The 19,245-nt window shown below is 36.8% G+C and overlaps 1 protein-coding gene across 18 annotated transcripts in view; it reads left to right on the top strand.

Moving 5' to 3' along the window:
• The window catches only part of ABI3BP (ABI family member 3 binding protein), a 301,406-nt gene that overhangs the window by 135,497 nt on the left and 146,664 nt on the right, over positions 1-19,245 (top strand). For all 18 annotated transcript variants that reach the window (XM_049858519.1, XM_049858510.1, XM_049858515.1 and 15 more), the window contains exons 5-6: positions 14,600-14,781; positions 15,480-15,532. In XM_049858519.1, coding sequence (XP_049714476.1) covers positions 14,600-14,781; positions 15,480-15,532 — 235 coding nt within the window. The remainder of the gene's footprint in view (positions 1-14,599; positions 14,782-15,479; positions 15,533-19,245) is intronic.

Genomic DNA, 19,245 nt, shown 5'->3' with positions numbered 1-19,245 from the left:
CAGTGTCTCAGTCATCTCCCATCTTAAACAGAACCTAGTATCTTTTACAATAGTTCTGAACAAATGTATAAACAAGCAAGTGGAATGTCAAGAAAACCTTAAAAATTCTCTCACCAATCCATGAAGCCCTTCGACATCTCTCATCCAGAATCCATAGTGAACATCTGTAGGGATGGCAACACAGCATAAAGGCTACTGAATGCATAATACCATGTGTCCACCATTGCAGGTTTGCACAGACTGGTTTCACTGTCTTTAAAATATCCAGTATTCTACCTATTCATCCCTCCCCCACCTCAATTTTTTTTTTTTTAACTGTCCCTGCAGTTTTGCCTTTTTCAGAATGTCATTTAGTTGAAATCGTACAGTATATAGCCTTTTCAGACTGGCTTATCTTGCTTAGCAATATGCTTTCAGGATTCCTCCATGTCTTTTCATGGCTTGACAGTTGTTTTTTTTTTTTTATACTTCAGATGAAGATTTACAGAACAAACTAGTTTCTCATTAAACAGTTAGTACACATATTGTTCTGTGACATTGGTTGACAAACCCATGGCATGTCAATACTCTCCATTCTCAACCTTGGGTTCCCTATTACCAGCTTTCCAGTCCCCTCCTGCCTTCTAATCTTCGCCCCTGGGCTGGTGTGCCCCTTTAGTCTCGTGGGCCTGTCTAATCTTTGGCTTAGGGGTAAACTTCGGGAGTGACATCATCACTGAGCTAAAAAGGTGTCTGGAATCCATACTCTCAGGGTTTCTCCAGCCTGTCAGGCCAGTAAGTCTGGTGTTTTTTTTTGTGTGTGTGAGTTAGAATTTTGTTCTACATTTTTCTCCAGCTCCGTCCAGGACTGTCTATTGTGATCCCTGTCAGAGCAGTCAGTGGTGGGAGCCAGACACTGTCTAGAAGAGTTGGACTCAGTCTGGTGAAGGTCATGGTGGATGTGGTCCATTTTCCTTTGGACTAATCTTTCCCTTGTGTGTTTAGTTTTCTTCATTCTTCCTTGCTCCTGAAGGGCTAAGACCAGCGGAGTATCTTAGATGGCTGCTCACAGGTTTTTATGACCCAAGACACTACTCACAAAAGTAGAATGTGGAACATTTTCTTTATAAATGATGATATGCCAGTTGAGCTAGATATTTCCTAAGACCATGGTCCCAGCAATTTGGTCCCTCAGGGAGTTTGAATGTGTCTATGGAGCTTCCGTGACCTTGCCTTGGACAAGTTGTGCTGGCTTCTCCAGTACTGTGTACTGTTTTACCCTTCACCAAAGTTACCACTTATCTGCTGTCTATTTAGTGCTTTTCCATCCCTATCCCTCCCCTCCCTTGTAACCTTCAAAGATTGTTTCTTTTTGTGTGTAAACATTCTCATGAGTTTTTACAGTAGCAGTCTCATACAGTATCCTTTTGTGATTAACTTATTTCACTCAGCATAATGCCCTCCAGATTCATCCATGTTATGAGATGCTTCACAGATTCATCATTGTTCTTTATTGTTGCATAATACTCCATTGTTTGTGTGTACCATAGTTTGTTTATCCATTCTTCTGTTGATGGACTTCTAGGCTGTTTCCATCTTTTTGCTATTGAGAACAATGCTGCCATGAACATGGGTGTGCATACGTCTATACAACTCTTATTTCTCTAGGATATATTCCTAGGAATGGGATTGCTGGATCATATGGTATTTCTATTTCTAGCTTTCCAAGGAAGCAACATATCGTTTTCCAAAATGGCTGTATCATTTTGCATTCCGACCGGCAGTGCATAAGAGTTCTGATCTCCCTGCAGCCTCTCCAACATTTGTTATTTTCTGTTTTTTTTTTTTTTTGTGCCAGCAATGCCAGGGTGAGATGGTATCTCACTGTGTTTTTGATTTGCATATCTCTAATGGCTTTTTTAATGGCTAGTGATCTCGAGAATTTCCTCATGTGCTTGAATGTCTTCTTTGGTGACGTGTCTGTTCATTTCCTTTTCCCATTTTTTAATTGGATTATTTGTCTTTTTGTTGTATGGGTGTTAGATTTTCCTGTAGATTTTAGAGATTAGACCTTTGTCTGATTCATAATAGCCAAAATTTTTTCCCAGTCTGTAGGTTCTGTTTTTACTCTTTTGGTGAAGTCTTTTGATGAGCATAAGTGTTTAATTTTTAGAAGATCCCAGTTATCTAGCTTATCTTCTGGAGTTTGTGGGCTCTTGGTTATTGTTTGTATTCTGTTAATGCCATGTATTAGGTCCTCTATCGTTGATCCTATTTTTTTCTTCTATGAATCTTCATAGTTTTTGGCTTTATGTTTAGTCTTTGATCCATTTTGAATTAGTTTTTGTGTATGGTGTAAGGTATGGGTCCTGTTTCATTTTTTGCAGATGAACACCCAGTTTTTCCAGCACCATTTGTTAAAAAGGCTATCTTTTCCCCATTCGATGTACTTGGGGCCCTTGTTGAAGATCAGGTGACCGTAGGTAGATGGATTTACATCTGGGTTCTCAATTCTGTTCCATGGGTCAGTGTATCTGTTGTTGTACAAGTACCAGGCTGTTATGACTGCCATTAGCTGTATGGTAAGTTCTGAGGTCAGGTAGTGCGAGTCCTCCTACTTTATTCTCCTCTTCAGTAGTGCTTTACTTATCTGGGACTTCTTCCCTTTCCATATAAAGTTAGTGATTAGTTTTTCCAACTCTTCAAAGAATGCTTTTGGTATTTGGATTGGGATTGCGTTGTATTTGTAAATTACTTTGGGCAGAATTGTCATTTTCACAATGTTGAGTCTACTTATCCATAAGCATAGTATGTTTTTCTATTTATGTACACCTCTTGATTTCTTGCAGTAGTGTTTTGTAGTTTTCTTTGTACTGGCCTTTTACATTCCTAGTTAGATTTATTCCTAAGTTTTTTTTTTTTAGGAGCTATAATAAATGATATTCATTTCTTGATTTCCTTTTCATTCTTTTTTGGTGTATAGGAATCCAACTGATTTTTGTATATTTATCTTGTATCGTGCCACTCAGCTGAATCTTTCTATTAGTTTCAGTGGTTTTCTCATGGAATCTTTTGGGTTTTCTATGTATAGTATATCACTGGCAAATAGGGACAATTTAACTTCTTCATTACCAATTTGGATGCCTTTTTTCTTGTTTCTTGCCTTATTGATCTAGCTAGAACTTCCAGCACAATGTTAAATAGGAGTGGTAATAAAGGGCATCCTTGTCTTTTTCCTGTTCTCAAGGGGAATGTTTTCAGCCTCTCTCCATTAAGAATGATGTTGGCTGTTCATTTTCCATAGATGCCTTTTGTTATGTTGAGAAATTTCCTTTCTATACCTATTTTATTGAGAGTTTTTATCAGGAATCAGAGTTGGATTTTGTCAAATGCCTTTTCTGCATCGATTGAGATGATTATGTGATTCTTTGCTTTTATTTATGTGGTGGATTACGTTGATTGATTTTCTAATGTTGAACCATCCTTGCATACCTGGTATGAATCCCATTTGGTCATGGTGTATTTTTTTTTTTTTAATATTATGCTGAAATCTATTGGCTAGAATTTTGTTGAGAATTTTTGCATCTATATTCTGAGAGATATTAGTCTGTAATTTTGTTTTTTTGTGGTGTCTTTTCCTGATTTTAGTATCAGGGTTATGCTGGCTTCATAGAATGAATTCGGAAGTATTGCTTCCTTTTCTATGTTCTGAGATAGTTTGAGTAGTACTGGTGTAAGCTTTTCACTAAATATTTGGTAGAATTCTCCAGTGAGGCCATCTGGGCCAGGGCTTGTTTTTTTTTGTTGGAAGTTTTTTTTATTACCTTTTCAATCTCTTCTCTTGTTATGAGTCTGTTCAGATTGTCAACATCATTTTGTGTTAATTTGGGTAAGTAGTGTGTTTCTAGAAATTTGTCCGTTTCCTCTAGGTTTTCAAATGGTACTGATGGCCCTGGCCAGCATGGGAAGGGTGAATCCAAGTGGCACAGTGCCTCCCAGCCAAGAGACTGGGGTCAGCAGGTGCCGGGGTGGGGGGTGGGGAAGAAGGGGGGAGTGGGAAAGCATATATTGCTGGTTATTGGGTGTTCTGTCTTCTGCTGGGAGCTCTGTGAAGCTGCTTTCCTGTGCTCCCTGACCGCCAGTCTCTGATGTGGGCAAGGCAAATCCAAGTGGCAGGGACCCTGCCCTTTCCAGCAGGCTGAGCAACCGCCACTAGCTAGGAAGCAGTGGAGGCCAAGCATCAGGGGGGAGAAGGATGGGGATGGAAAAGCACATATCGCTGGTTGCCGGGTGTTCTGTCTCCTCCTGGGGGCTCCACAAAGCTGCTTTCACATGCTCCCTGTCCACTGATCTCTGAGAGGAGTCCAAGATGGCGAATCCGTGCTGCGTTAGCTGATAGAGGACCTACTCCCGTATCTCCTCGCTCTTCCTTCTCTGTCAGTTTCTTATTTCATTTGGTGCTTGGCTGAGTTCTTTATTTCTTCATTTGATGCTTAGGGTTCCAGGATTGATAGTTGTCCCTGTTTTACTTAGTTTTTTGAGTCTTTGCTGTGAAAGGATGGTGTTGTTCTTCTAGTCTAGAGTGCCATGTTCGCTCCACCTCCCCGTTTTTTTTAGTAACGGAATAATACTCTATCATATGGTTGTACCACAGTTTGTTTACCTGTTCGCCCATTGAAGAACATCTTGGTTGCTTCCAATTTGAGACAATTATGATTAAAGCATCTATAAAAATTTTCATGTGGGTTTTTGTGTAGACATAAGTTGTCAACTCATTTGAGTAAATATCTAGAAGCACAATTAAGAGATCATGTAGTAAACCTATATTTGTAAGAACCACCTAACTATCTTCCAAAGTAGCTGTACTATTTTGCATTCCCACCAGTAATGAATGAACATTCCCGTTGCTCCACATCCCTGCCAGCATTTGGTGTTTTCAGTGTTTTGAATTTCAGTCATTCTAATAAGTGTGTTTTCAGTCATAATTCCCTAATGACATATGCTGTTGAGCGTTTTTTCCATAGTGCTTATTTCTCATATGTGTATTTTCTTTGGTGAGGTGATTATTAAGATATTTTGCCCATTTTATAAGTGGGCTGTTTGTTTTCTTATTATTGAGTTTTAAGAGTTCTTCACATATTTTAGGTACAAGTCCTTTATCAGACATATGTTTTGCAAATATTTTCTTCTAGTCTCTGTCTTGTCTTTTTATTCTCTTTACAATGTCTTTTGCAGAACTGAAGTTTTAATCTTAATGAAGTCCAACGTACCAACTTTTTCTTTTGTGGATCATGCTTTTGGTCTTGTATCTAAAAAGTCATTGCCAAACCCAAGGTCATCTAGATTTTCTCCTATGTTATTTCTAGAAGTGTTTCAGTTTTTGCAGTTTACATTTTGATCTGTGATCCATTTTGAGTTAAATTTTTGTGAGAGGTGCAAGATTTGTGTCTGGGTCTTCCTCCTCCTCCTCCTTTTTTTTTTTAAATGTAGCTGTTCTGTTGTCCGAGCACCATTTGCTGATGTCTATCCTCCATTTATTTGCCTTAGCTACTTTGTCAAAGACCACATGACTAAATTTCTATGGACCTTTTCTAGGCTCCCTAATCTGTTCTACTCTATCAATTCTTTGGCCAAAGCCACACTATTTTGATCACTGTGGCTTTATGTAAGTTTTGAAATTGGATACTGTCTGTCCTCCGACTTTTTTATTCTTCAGTATTGCATTGACTATTCTGGGTCTTTTGCTTTTCCATATGCATTTTAGCATTAGTTTATTGATATCCACAAAATAACTTGCTGAGATTTATATTGGGATTGCATTGAATTGAATTTATAGATCAAGTTAAGAAGACATAATATCTTAATAGTACTGAGTCTGTCTATAAACGTGGTATATCTCTCCATGTATTTAGATCTTCTTTGATTTCTTTATCAAAGTTTTGTACTTTTCCTCATATAGCTCTTGTACATACTTTTTAAGATTTATATCTAATTGACTTTCATGTATTTCCCTTGTATCCTGCAGGAGGTTTTTTGTTTTTTATTTTTTGGTATTTTCTACAAAGACAATCATATCATCTGCCAACAAGGACAGTTTTATTTCTTCTTCTCAATCTGTATTCCTTTCATTTCCTTTTCTTATTACATTATGTTAGAATGACATTGAATAGGAGTGGTAGAGGGGGCATCATTGTCTCATTCCTCATTTTAGGGGAAAAACATCTACTTTCTCACCATTAAGTATGGTGTTAACTGTAGCTCTTTGTAGATGTTCTTTTTCAAGTTGAGAAAGTTCAGAACTTTAATCATGAATGGGTGTTGAATTATGTCCAATGCTTCATCTGTGTCTATTGACACGATCATATGATTTTTCTTGTTTAGCCTGTTGATGTGATTAATTACATAAATTGATTTTTGACTGCTGAGCCAGCTTTACATATCTGGAATAAATCCCACTTGGTCATGATGTTTATTCTTTTTATACACTGTTGGATTCTGTTTGCTAATATTTTGTTGAGAATTTTTGCATCTGTGTTCATGAGAGATATTTGTCTGTAATTTTCACTTTTTGTAAAGTATTTGTTCAGTTTTGGTTTTAGGTTAATAATGGCCTCATAAAATGAGCCGGAAGTGTTCTTTCTGATTTTATCTTCTGGAAGAGATTGTGGAGAATTGGTATCATTTCTTCTTTAAATGTTTCTTAGGATTCCTCAGTGAATATCTGGGCCCAATATTTTCTGTTTTGGAAAGTTATTGTTGATTCCATATTTTTAGTAGATATAGCCTAGTCAGATTATCTATTTTTCCATGTGCGAGTATTTGTAGATTGTATCCATTTCAGCTAAGTTATCAAATTTGTGGGTATAGAGTGGTTCAGTTGTGATGAAATCTCTTTTGTTTCTGATATTAGGAATTTGTGTCTACTCTTTTTCTTGGTTAGCCGGGGTAGAGGTTTATCAATTTTATCAATATTTTCAAATAACCAGCTCTTTGGTTTACTGATTTTCTGTATTATTTCCTGCTTCAAATTTCATTGATTTCTACTCTGATTTTTTTTTTTAATTTCTTTTCTGTTGCTTACCTTGGATTTAATTTGCTCTTCTTTTTTGAGTCTTCTAAGTTTTTTTTTTTTTTTTAAGGTGGAAGCTTAGAATCTTGATTTTAGATCTTTTTTAATATGTTTATTTAATGCTATAAATTTACTGCTCAGCACTGCTTCTACTGAATCCCAAAATTTTTGATAAGTTGTATTTTCACTTCCATATAGTTCAAAATAGTTTTTTTTAATTTGTTCTGTGATGTCTTCTTCAACATGTGTTCTTTAAGAGTATGTTTTAATTTTGTTCTTAAATTTTATTGTGCGTTAGGTGAAATTTTATAACTCAAGTTAGTTTCTCATTCAAAAATTCGTACACATATTGTTTCATGATATTGGTTGCAAGCCACAATGTGACAACACTCTCACCCTTTTCACCTCAGGTTCCCTGTGTCCATTTGTCCACTTCCTGTCCCTTCCTGCCTCCTCATCTTGTTTTTGGGCTGGACTTGCTCATTTGGTCTCATGTATTTGACTGAACTAAAAAGCATGTTCCTCGTGTATGCCATTGTTTGTTTTATAGGCCTGTCTAATCTTTGTCTGAAAGATGGGCTTTGGGGGTGTTTTCAATTCTGAGTTAGCAGAGCGTCTGGGAACTAGTCTTGGGGATTCCTCCAGTCTCTGTCAGACTGGCGAGTCTGGTCTTTATTTGCAAATTTGAATTTTGTTGTATATTTTTCTCCCACTTTGTCTGGGACTCTCTGTTGTAATCCTTATCAGAGCAGCTGGTGGTGGTAGCTGGGCACTATCTAGTTCTTCTGGACATTCTGGTTTATTTAGTCGTTTGGACTAATATTTCCCTTGTGTCTTTGGTTTTCTTCATTCTCTTTTGCTCTGAACAGGATGGGACCAACATGTATATTTTAGATGACCACTCACAAGCTTTTAAGACCCCAGATGCTGCTCATCAGAATACGATGTAAAACATTTTCTTTATGAACTATGTTATGCCAGTTGACCTAGATGTCCTCTGAGACTTGGTCCCCAGCCCCCAGCAATTTAGTCCGTCAAGGTGTTTGGATATGCCTGGGAAACTTTTATGACTTTACCTTGGTCAAGTTGTGCTTACTTCCCCAGTATTAGATGTTGTATTTCCCTTCAACAGCGTTGACAATTGTCTACTATCTAGTTAATGACTTCTCTCCCCTGCCTTCCCTATCCTTGTAACCATCAAAGAATTTTTTTTCTTTGTATAAATCTTTTCTTGATTTCTTATAATAGTGGTCTTATACAATATTTGTCCTTTTGTGATTGACTTATTTCACTCAGTGTAATGCTGTCCAGATTCATCCATGATGTGAGATGCTTCAGGGATTCGTCATTGTCCTTTATTGGTGCATAGTATTCCATTGTGTGTATGCACCATAATTTGTTTACCCATTCATCTGTTGATGGGCATTTAGGGTGTTTCCATTTTTTTGCTGTTGTGAATAGTGTCATAATGAACATGAGTGTGCATATGTCTATTTGTGTGATGGCTCTTATTTCTCTACGATATGTTCCTAGAAGCAGAATTGCTGGATTGTATGGTATTTCTATTTCTAGCTTTTTAAGGAAGCCACATCATTTTCCAAAGTGGTATGGATCTCATTTCATTTTTTTAGAGGCGGACATTCAGTTATGCCAGCATCATTTTTTAAAGAGACTATCTTTTCCCCATTTAATGAAACCTTAATTTCTTTTTCTTGCCTTATTGCCTTAATTAGGGCTTCCAACATGATGTTGAATAAGAGTAGTGATAACAGGCATCCTTGCCTGCTTCCCGTTCTCAAGAAGAATGTTTTCTGTCTTGCTCCATTTGGGATGATGTTGGTTGTTGGTTTTGTATAAATGCCCTTTCATATATTGAAGAATTTCTCTTCTATTCCTATTTTGCTGAGAGTTTTTTATCAGGAATGGGTGTTGGACTTTGTCAAAACCTTTTTATGTGTCTATCTAGATGACCATGTGATTCTTTGGTTTTATTCATGTGGTGGATTACATTGATTGATTTTCTAATGTTGAACCATCCTAGTATATGTGGTATGAATCCCACTTGATCATGATGTTTTATTTTTTTGATATGCTGTTGAATTCTATTGGCTAGAATGTTGTTGAGAATTTTTCATCTATGTTCATGAGGATATGATATTGGTCTGCAATTTTTTTGTTGTTGTTGTTGCGTTTCGCCTGGCTTTGATATCAGGGTTTTGCTGGCTTTGTGGAATGAATTCAGGAGTATCCCTACCTTTCCTAAGCTCTGACATAGTTTGAGTAGTACTGATGTGAGCTCATTTCTAAATTTTTGGTAGAATTCACCAGAGAAGCATCTGGGCCAGGGCTTTTTTTCTGTTGTTGGGAGGTTTTTTTGTTTTTTGTTTTTTTTAACCTCTTCAATTTCTTTTTTTGTAATGGATCTGTTCAGACTTTCTACTTCAGTTTGTGTTAGTTTAGGTAGGCAGTGTGTTTCTAGAAATTTGTCCATTTTCTCTAAATTTTCAAATTTGTTGGAGTACAGTTTTTCATAGTATTCTATTATGATCTTTTTTATTTCAGTTGGGTCTGTCGTGATATTATCCGCCTCATTTCTTGTTTGGGTTATTTGCTTCCACTCCTGTTTTTCTTTTGTCAGTTTGGCCAATAGTTTGTTGATTTTGTTGGTCTTTTCAAAAAAAAATTTTGGTCTTGTTGATTCTTTCTATTGTTTTTCTATTCTGTATTTCACTTATTTCTGCTCTACTCTTTATCATTTCCTAATCTTTATTAGTGACTACAGGCTTCTTTTCCTGCTCTCTTTCTATTTGTTTGAGTCGTAGGGTTAATGTTTTTTATTTTGGCCCTTTCTTCTTTTTTAGCTTGAGAAGAATGTATATTCTGATGTTGAGTAACCAAAATCCAAAACCATTGCCATCTAATTGATTACAACTCATAGCAACCCTACAGGATAGAGTAGAACTGCCCCACAGAGTTTCCAAGGAGTGCATGGTGGATTCAAACTGCCACCTTTTTGGATAGCAGCCATAGCTGTTAGCCACTGCACCACCAGGGCTCCGATATTGACTACTCTATAAATGTCAACTAGATCCAGTTGATGGATGGTGCTGTTCAGTTAAACTATATCATTACTGATTTTCTGTCTGCTAAACCTGTCAATTACTGATAGAGGGATGTTGAAGTCTCCAACTATAATAGTGGATTTATCTATTTCTTACTGTAATTCTATCAGATTTTTTCACACATATTTTAATGCTCTGTTGTTAGTTGCAGAAACCCTGGTGGCGTAGTGGTTAAGTGCTACAGCTGCTAACCAAAAGTCAGCAGTTTGAATCCACCATGCACTCCTTGGAAACTCTGTGGGGCAGTTCTACTCTGTCCTACAGGGTTGCTATGAGTCGGAATTGACTCAATGGCAATGGATTTTTTGTTGCTTTGTTTTTAGTTGCATACATATTAAGGATTGCCATGTCTTCTTGGACAATTGACCCCATTATCACTACACAATGACCCTCTTAATCCCTGATAACTTTCCTTGCTCTGATATCTACTTTTCTGAAATCAATTTAGTTACTCTAGCTTTCGTTTGATTAGTGTTCACATGGTATTTCTTTCTCCATCAATTTACTTGTGGTTTGTCTTTGTTTTTACATTTAAAATGGGTTTCTCGTAGACAATAGTTAGGTCTTGTTTTTTTATCCACTCTTCTTCAGTTTTTGGTGTTTTTTTTTTTTTTTTTTTTTTTGCCTTTTAGTATGCCTTGTAATTTTTTGTGAAGGCCAGGCAAGATATACGAGGTAAAAGAAATTGAGGTAAATAGGCCTTTAGTTTTAGGCTTTATGTTTATCTGGCTAGGAGTTCGGCTGTGTCTACTAGATGTCTGAGGCTAAAATTTCCTCTGGTCCTTGTTTTTAATCTCCCCCTGTTGTCATTGGTTTTCCCTAAAGACTTCGTAAATAAGATCTGAAACTTGCAGCTCTTTTAGTTGTAATCTCCTGTTATTACACAGGAGCCCTATTGATGTGGTGGTAAGGTATGGAGGGAGGGAAGGTATTCTATAATCCTGTGATTAGGTCTATGCTTTAGTGAGCCTGAGCTCCTGGCTCTGACTTTAAAAGTTATTCTCTGTACCCCCCCCACCCCATTTAGGTGAGACAGGAAGGGAGAAGGGGTATAGTTGGGTATTTCCATTCCCCCACATTGAAGGATAGAGGGGGCTGAATTTGGGTATTTCCATTTTACCATATTGGTCAGGCTCTGGTGAAACTTGTATGGGTAAAATAGCTTCCCTGAGGGCAGACCTTTGTTTAGGAGAACAAAATGCTCTGGGCATATTTCAAAATATTTTCTCTTCCTGGAAGCATGAGGGGATTTTTCTCTAATCTTTATAATGTTAACCTGATGGGCTCTTAGAGGTAAAACTCACAAAAGTGTTGGACCTCAGAAAGATTTTCTGCCTTCCCAGAGTTTTTCACTCCAAGCTAGTCCACACTGAGCTTCCAGCAATTTGTCAATCACAGTTTAAGTAATTTTATGCTTTGCTCCAGTGGAGGGCTTCTGCTCCGGTAAGCTGTGGTACTCCGTATCCACCTCTCTCTCGAGTTTTGGGGGTAATTTGCCTTGTGAAATCAATTCTCTGATGGGTTTAAGAAGAGTTGTTGTTTTTCAATTTTTTCTGCTTTTTTCTTTTGGTAGAATCAGAGTTATGACTTTCAAGCTCTTTATGTGTTGGAACAGGAACTGAATTTCCTCATTCTTCTTCTTTAATAATTCTTGCTCTGCTTGTCTCAGAGTTTATTGTATGGATACATGTAAATAAATAAATAAAATTTAAGCTCTCTGCAAATGTACATTGCAAACATGTATTACAGTTTGCCTCAGTTGGCATTGGTTCTATGTGAACGGTGTGTTTTGGTAATGAAGCCTTATGCATGGACGTGTTAAAAAATATAGTTGTAGGCCTAGTAGCTACAATAGCTTAAATCATTATTTCTAATGAATGAATCATTGCCATTTTACAGTCATTATGTTCTAATTAAAAAATGTCCTTATGTGTACAAATGTTTATGGAGCACTTACTGTATACTGGATTGTAAAGCACTGTTTATTAAAATATGTCCTATATTTTGCTTTAAAATCAAGGAATATTTACATTTCTACTTTAGTATAGCTAAGTGGTTTATTATCTCCTGTGAAATTTAGAATTTGCTTACATTATACGACGTCAAGTAAGACACTATTGATGGGGGTAAACCTGATGGAGGAGAAGGGCTAGTTGCCTGCACATTTATTTTTCCTGACAAACTTGCTACAAAAGAGGGTATTTTAAATGGCTTTGTGGTCAAAGGAATCGACTCAACGGCACTGGGTTATGGGTTCACTGGGTTTGTGGTCAAAATAGAAAAAAAAAAAACTTAAAGGCTTTTTTTGCTGGTTTTGTTTTTTGTAACATGTGGGTAAGTTTCTGTTTTAAAAAAGAACAGAATGTTTCTGTCCCATTTCATTTATAAGACAATGATGTGGAATCAAGTTTATTGGAAATCCTCGCATCTTGCTTTGGTAGTTCTGTTAGCAACCGGCCCTCTGGATCATGCAAGCAATTCAGGGCTTCAGAAATGTGTCTGAATTAGAGATGCATAATTGTGGAAGCCCATCTGGTCTGATTTTAGCTTCCAAGTCGTGTAAGAGCCAGGGGAGGGAGAAACAATTTCTTTTAGCATACTTGTCAAGAAATTTGTTTCATAAACATGTTGATGTTTTGACTCACAAGACACAAAAGACTTGTGTTCTATAACATTTGTTTATGGTAGCAGTGAGTGTTTTGGCTGGAAGAGTCTCCTTCACTCATTCTGCCTTGCTACTTTGGAATGGGGGGATGGAGACACGAGAGAAACTTTTACTAGAAAGAAGCAAACTAAGGAATGATAGCAAGCATTTCAGTGGTTCGTGACTGGTGAGAAAGTAGACTGAATATGCAGATAAATCCCCTCTCTGTGTACTTAATGAACTATAACCATCTTGTCAGGGTCAGTGTCATAGGAATACCACCTGTAAAATTGCACAGTGTCCTGCACTGAGAAGAGCCCGTGCTTGCTTTAGGCTTTGCTCTTGATGTCTTGAAATTCTTAATAATTTTCAAACGAGGGGCCCTTTGTCATTTTGCACTGAGCCCTGAAACTATGTAGCTGGTACAGCCCTCATTTCCAGAGATTCTGGGTAATTGTTCTGTATCACCAAAAACTGTCTGATCCTTAGAGGATGCCCAATAGATGTTTTTATCGTGAGTAGTAAGTGAATGACTTTTTTAAACTATATATAAACAGTTGACCTGAAATTTAGTCTAATTTTTCTAGCATAGGGAATGAGGGAGAGGTACTAAATATTTCCATCATCAGACACAACAGCTGTTAGTTTATTTAAAAATAAAAAACATAAAGCTTAACTATCTGTGGTCCCCACTTCCTCAGGGAGAGTTGAGCCACTATCATAAATGTTAGATTCTTCCAGCATTTTGTATACCTTATAATGCCAGGAATAATATATGGTATTATATATCACTTTTACTCACTATCTTGTTTATAAAATCTATCCATATTGATACATGTAGCTCTGGTTTAGTTTCTCATTACCTAACAGCAGTGATGAATCCCCTTTCCCAATCTGCCACCTCATTTCCCCTTTCTCTGAAGCTGCTTAGAGACAAATGAGCCTAAGTCCTGCTCTGCTACTTACTAACTGGGTTACACTGGGCAAGTTAAGTGATCTTTCTGAAACTCAGTTTTCACATTTGTAAAATGGGATTAATAGTTTTTACCACTGAAGATGTTCTTGTGACAAGTAATTGAAATAATACATGCAAAGTGTAATATTTGGTACATGTATGGGAAAAAAAGTAATGGAATTATCATTACATTGCCATACATAAAATCTGAATATTATGAAACCTTAAACAAATATGTCACATTGATCTTGTGTTTGCTTTTTTCTTGTTATACCCTTTGTTGGGCTGTTGGTCTTGATTCTTTTTTATAAAGAAAAATTCACCCTTCAAATGCAAGGTCCTACAAGTATCTTTGAGTTTCCTTTTACATAATTGAGTAAAGTGATCTCTAATGTGCCTTCCACAGAGTTAAAAGGCTTTAATCCCACAGAATTATGAAACTACTATTATGAAAATATAAAGTATTTATAAAATTATGCCTGTGTCCTACTTTATGTATAATTGGAGGAAAAAATGACTAGTGTTTTCTAGGTTATAATTTGCAAAGTGGCAAATGCTAGAACTGAGAGGTCTGGGATTCTGTCAGACCACAGCTGCGCTGCTGCCCAGACCCCTAACTTGCTATCAGAAATTTAAAGGTGAAGTACACATTGAGCTAATTTTTTGTTGTTGTTTTTGTTTTCTCTGCATATTTTTTAAAAAATTGAATGGAAGCCAATATTAAATACACTCGTCTGAGTAGAGGGCAGTCAGGGCTGCATTGAGAAACTTGAAATAATGTTCTAAATCTCTGTGTGATTGTGAAGTGTTATATTTTGATTATTCAACAGGTTTTATACAATTCGCTATAGAGAAAAGGATAAGGAAAAGAAATGGATTTTTCAACTCTGTCCATCCACCGAAACAATTGTGGAAAATCTAAAGCCGAATACAGTTTATGAATTTGGAGTGAAAGACAATGTGGATGGTGGAATTTGGAGTAAGATTTTCAATCATAAGACTATTGTTGGAAGTAAGTACTTAGAATTATTTGTTTTAATAAACTTTCTATAAACCCATTAAAAATCAAACCCATTGCTGTGAAGTCAATTCCGACTCATAGGGACCCTATAGGACAGAGTAGAATGGCCTCATAGGGCTTCCAAGGAGAGGCTGGTGGATTCAAACTGCTGACCTTTTGGTTAGCAGCCAAGCTGTTAACTACTGAGCCATCAGGACTCCAAACTTTCTCTAAGCACTGTCAATTATTTTAAGAGTAGTGTCATATGAAATAAGTGATGTACATGTTCTACTTGAAAAAATTCAAAAGTCAGTAAAACTCAGTATTCATATTTCAAAATCACCAGAGCAAGTTTGTTTTATTTTTTTTATAAGCGATAAACTAATATTTGATGCCTCCACTGATAACAAATCATTGGCCATTTTAGTATTTTTATATCCAATCCCTGACCTCACACCAAAGAAATAAACATTTGTGCAAATGTTCTGAATGGAAAGCTGGGCCCAGCAGAAATGGAGGTAAAAAGTCATTAGAGAGCCCTGGGCTTGCTTCCTTCTTGATAACCCTTCTTTCGAGTTTCATTGGAATCGGTGTTTGAAGTGATATGTCCAAGTTAGAGAAGGAGGTGTAGTTGTCTTCACACTGATAAGTTACAATTATTTAGGAGCGAGAACATTGAAAATAATGTCATATGCCTCCTGTTTTGTCAGGTAAAAAAGTAAATGGGAAAATTCAAAGTACCTATGACCAAGTCAACCAAGTGGTATGTACCAGTTTATTTTCAGAATCTTTAAAAAAAAAAAATGTATGCACTGTATTTTTATTTAAATAAGGAAATGGCCCTATTACAAGATACTGAAACTTTGGGTTAACTGACTAGCTATGGGGTGTTGGATAAAATACTTAATGTTTTAGGAATTTAATGTTTAGTTTCTTAATTTGAAAAAAAGGGATAAAAGTATGAGACCAACTCAACTCTAATTTGTTTAAAGTTCTAAAATTCTGAGATTTGAGATGGTTATTTTAATGTTTCAATATTCTACGTATTTTGAGATTATGCTTATTTTTCTTTAATATACAATGTTTCAAGAATGAATGCTAACATGCTCTTGTTACCTTGTTATTGAGTGCCATTAAGTCAATTCCAACTCATAGCAATCTTATAGCCAAATAGTTCCTCTCTATTTCCTATCACTTTCTACTCAAAAGAATCACCCTTTTCAAAATGATGAAGCAACTGGCTTGGTTATTTATATTGCCCAGCCTGTATTAAGTTTGGCCAATATTTGGGTGTTTTATATTAGGTAATAAAAAAATTTCCACCTTTTTCTCTGTCATTTCGGGGACTCAGTCCCCTGTGTTCTCTTCCCTTGCACTTTTCAAAATCTGGTCTCAGGAAGCATCGCTAGTTATGTACTACCTAGTATAAATATAAGTCAGAATCGACTCGACGACCCTAGGTTTTTTTAGTATAAATATAGGCAGCAGTAGTAGAATTCTTGCCTAAAGTGGGAAACCCTGGTTCAATTTCTGCCTAACGCACCTCATACGCAGCCATCACCTGTCTGTCAGTGGAGGCTTGCGTGGTGCTGTGATGCTGAACAGCGTTTGGCAGAGCTTCCTAAGATTCACTAGGAAGAAAGGCCTGGTGATCTGCTGTATAACACGCACCTTCTACTTTGTTTCCCAACTGGGCACTACCCTGTGATGTATTTTCTTAAGTGCCACTATGCCAATATTTGTTTTTCCATGTTGCTGTTAAAAAAAAAAAATTAACATAGCACACTTATGGAAATACCTCACGGTGGGGGGGAGGAGGAGGGGGAAGGACTCTGTTGACAAACAAATGCAGAAGGCACGTGTTATTTGTGTAAAAATACGGCACTTGCAAAAAATCAGCCAATGAAAACTCCGTGGATCACAACAGTCCCATTGATCCCTTGTACTTGGGGCTGACTTGATGGCAGCTGACAACAGCACTATAAATGCAAGCCGTTGTCACAGCCATCAGAGAGATGTTTGCATTTTAAATCACATTCTAACTATAAAATGAAGGAAGTTATGTTACTGAGCAGGTGGAGGAGGCACTTTGGTGAGAAAAAGGGAATTTGGTGCTGGTTTTGATCACAAAGTACTTGGAAGCGTCCATCCACGAAAAATCCTGTGGTCAAGTGAACACGTGGAATCTGTGTCTGTAGTTGCATATTTGCTCTGTTGAATGTGTACATCACGTATGTGGATGGATAGCTTTTGATGTCTAATTAAGTAATCCATAAAGTATACCATGGATCATGCAACCCAGTCTGAAAAGAAAGTAGAACATACTTCAATAGGATAAAAAAAAAAAAGTGAAGAATTTTTTTCAGTGATAGTAGATGGGCTTGGATAAAATAAAACTGGGTTTGAATCCTGATGAGGTAAATGTTTGTGTTGTTTTAATTGGCAGAAGAGTGTGTACATTGTGAGATTATTATCAAATCATGATTATCAGAGCATTCTGATTGACCAGGAAAGAATTTGATGTATTTTAAATCTCAACATAAGAAAGGAGGCTGCAGGTAAATTCCTACCCATTTGGTATCGTATATCTGGATGAAATAAGAAGTACATTCCTCACGTGTATTGTTTTTTTTTGTTTGTTTTATACTTCTGTCTAACCTTTGTCTGGAAACCCTGGTGGCGTAGTGGTTAAGTGCTATGGCTCCTAACCAAAAGGTCAACAGTTTGAATCTACCAGGCACTCCTTAGAAACTCTATGGGGCAGTTCTACTCTGTTCTATAGGGTCGCTGTTGAATCGATATCAACTCCATGGCAGTGAGTTTTTGAGTTTTGGAATCTTTGTCTGCCTGAAGAGTGGACTTTGGGAATGGTTTCTGTTCCAGGTTAACAGAGTGTTCGAGGGCAATACAATAATTTGAAATGATTATTTTAATTTCTATTTCTCTGCTGCTAAAAGAGTGCTTTTTTCTCTTATTTATTAGTCATTTGTTATTTTCCATTTAATGACCTTTAGTTCCACATCTTTGTTTATTGGGCTTCTCATGTTTTTTATTGTATAGTTTAAAGACTTTATAGATTAAAGAACATTGACCCTTGTGAGATCATCTAGAAATGTTTTCCCACATTTGTTAGGAATTAGTTTTGTTTATGGGAATTTTTGAAATAGGGATGTCTTGAAATTTGCTTAATCAAAGTATTAATCTTTTGCATTGTCTTATAAAAAAATTTTTTTATTGTTTTATCTACAATTACATTATATTTTAGAAAATCCTTCTTTATCCAGAGAGAAGTATTTCCCTTTTTCAAAAAAAAATAAGATCATAATAGTTTGATTTTTCAGTAATCAAACTCTAAAACTATGTGGATTTTTTTTTGCTATGGGTAGTAAGGCTACATTGATTAGGTTATATATTTTTTCCAAATAATCAACTGATTAACCTAGTACCGTGAATTTAATCAAGCCACTCCATAAGTTCCCTTTGGCTTTGTCTCTCCCAAACCCAGTCAGTATTGTATAGGAAAGGTAAATCTGTTGTATCCCACAGGGGTCTCAATGGAACAGAGTTGCTCTTTCTTCCTCTTCTAGAACAATCCTCATTCTTCGTTGTGAATCATTTCTAGGAAGCATGTCTTATCTCTTACCCTCTTGGCTGTCATGTTTTCATGTGACTCAATGATGTCATTTTTTTTCATTCCTTCTTTCCAGCTGTCCTACCCAATAATTTATTTTCCTTTTGGCAGAATATACCATTTGGGGTAAGTTACTCAGCAAGATTACGAAGAAGATTGATGTTTTAGTCCCAGAGAATTTCATTTCTTTGCCTCACCCTAAATGGCCAGGAAGGGTCAGGAAGCAACTTCCTGCATCTCTGAGACAGAGCCAGATGTTTTATCACTTCAGGCTGTGAGGTGGAGCACCCCTGACTCCAGCCAGCTCTGCTGAGCTGTGGTTTAAAGGTCTTGGTCATTTCTGAAGGGAAACTCAGGTTCATTGAAAAGATATTTTAAGGCTCCTCTGTGAAGCTTTCTTCATTGTTACTTCATGGACAGCAGAAAAATGTTCCATGAACTGACATCTGTGCACTTGGGTAGCTCTGCAACATAGGAAGTTGAAAAGGAACTGCTTGGGATTGCCTTTTACCATCTTGCTTAACCCAACCCAGTGCTGTCGAGTTGATTCTGACTTCTAGCGACCCTATAGGACAGACTAGAACTGCCCCATAGAGTTTCCAAGGATCGCCTGGCGGATTTGAACTGCCAACCCTTTGGTTAGCAGCCATAGCACTTAACCACTACACCACCAGGGTTTCCATCTTGCTTACCCATATAAAGTTGATCCAGAAAATTGATTAGATATTTTAAACTTATATGTTAGTTCAAACCAAGTCTATATCAATCCAAATATTCACACATTTCCTTCCTGGGGCTGGTCTTAGGAGGCGGTATTTCCAGATATGAAATTAGTTCCAGAGGTT

This window comes from Elephas maximus, chromosome 18, assembly GCF_024166365.1.
Source record: "Elephas maximus indicus isolate mEleMax1 chromosome 18, mEleMax1 primary haplotype, whole genome shotgun sequence".
In the NCBI taxonomy this organism is placed as follows: Eukaryota; Metazoa; Chordata; class Mammalia; order Proboscidea; family Elephantidae; genus Elephas; species Elephas maximus.
This window is presented reverse-complemented; position numbering and strand designations above follow the sequence as displayed.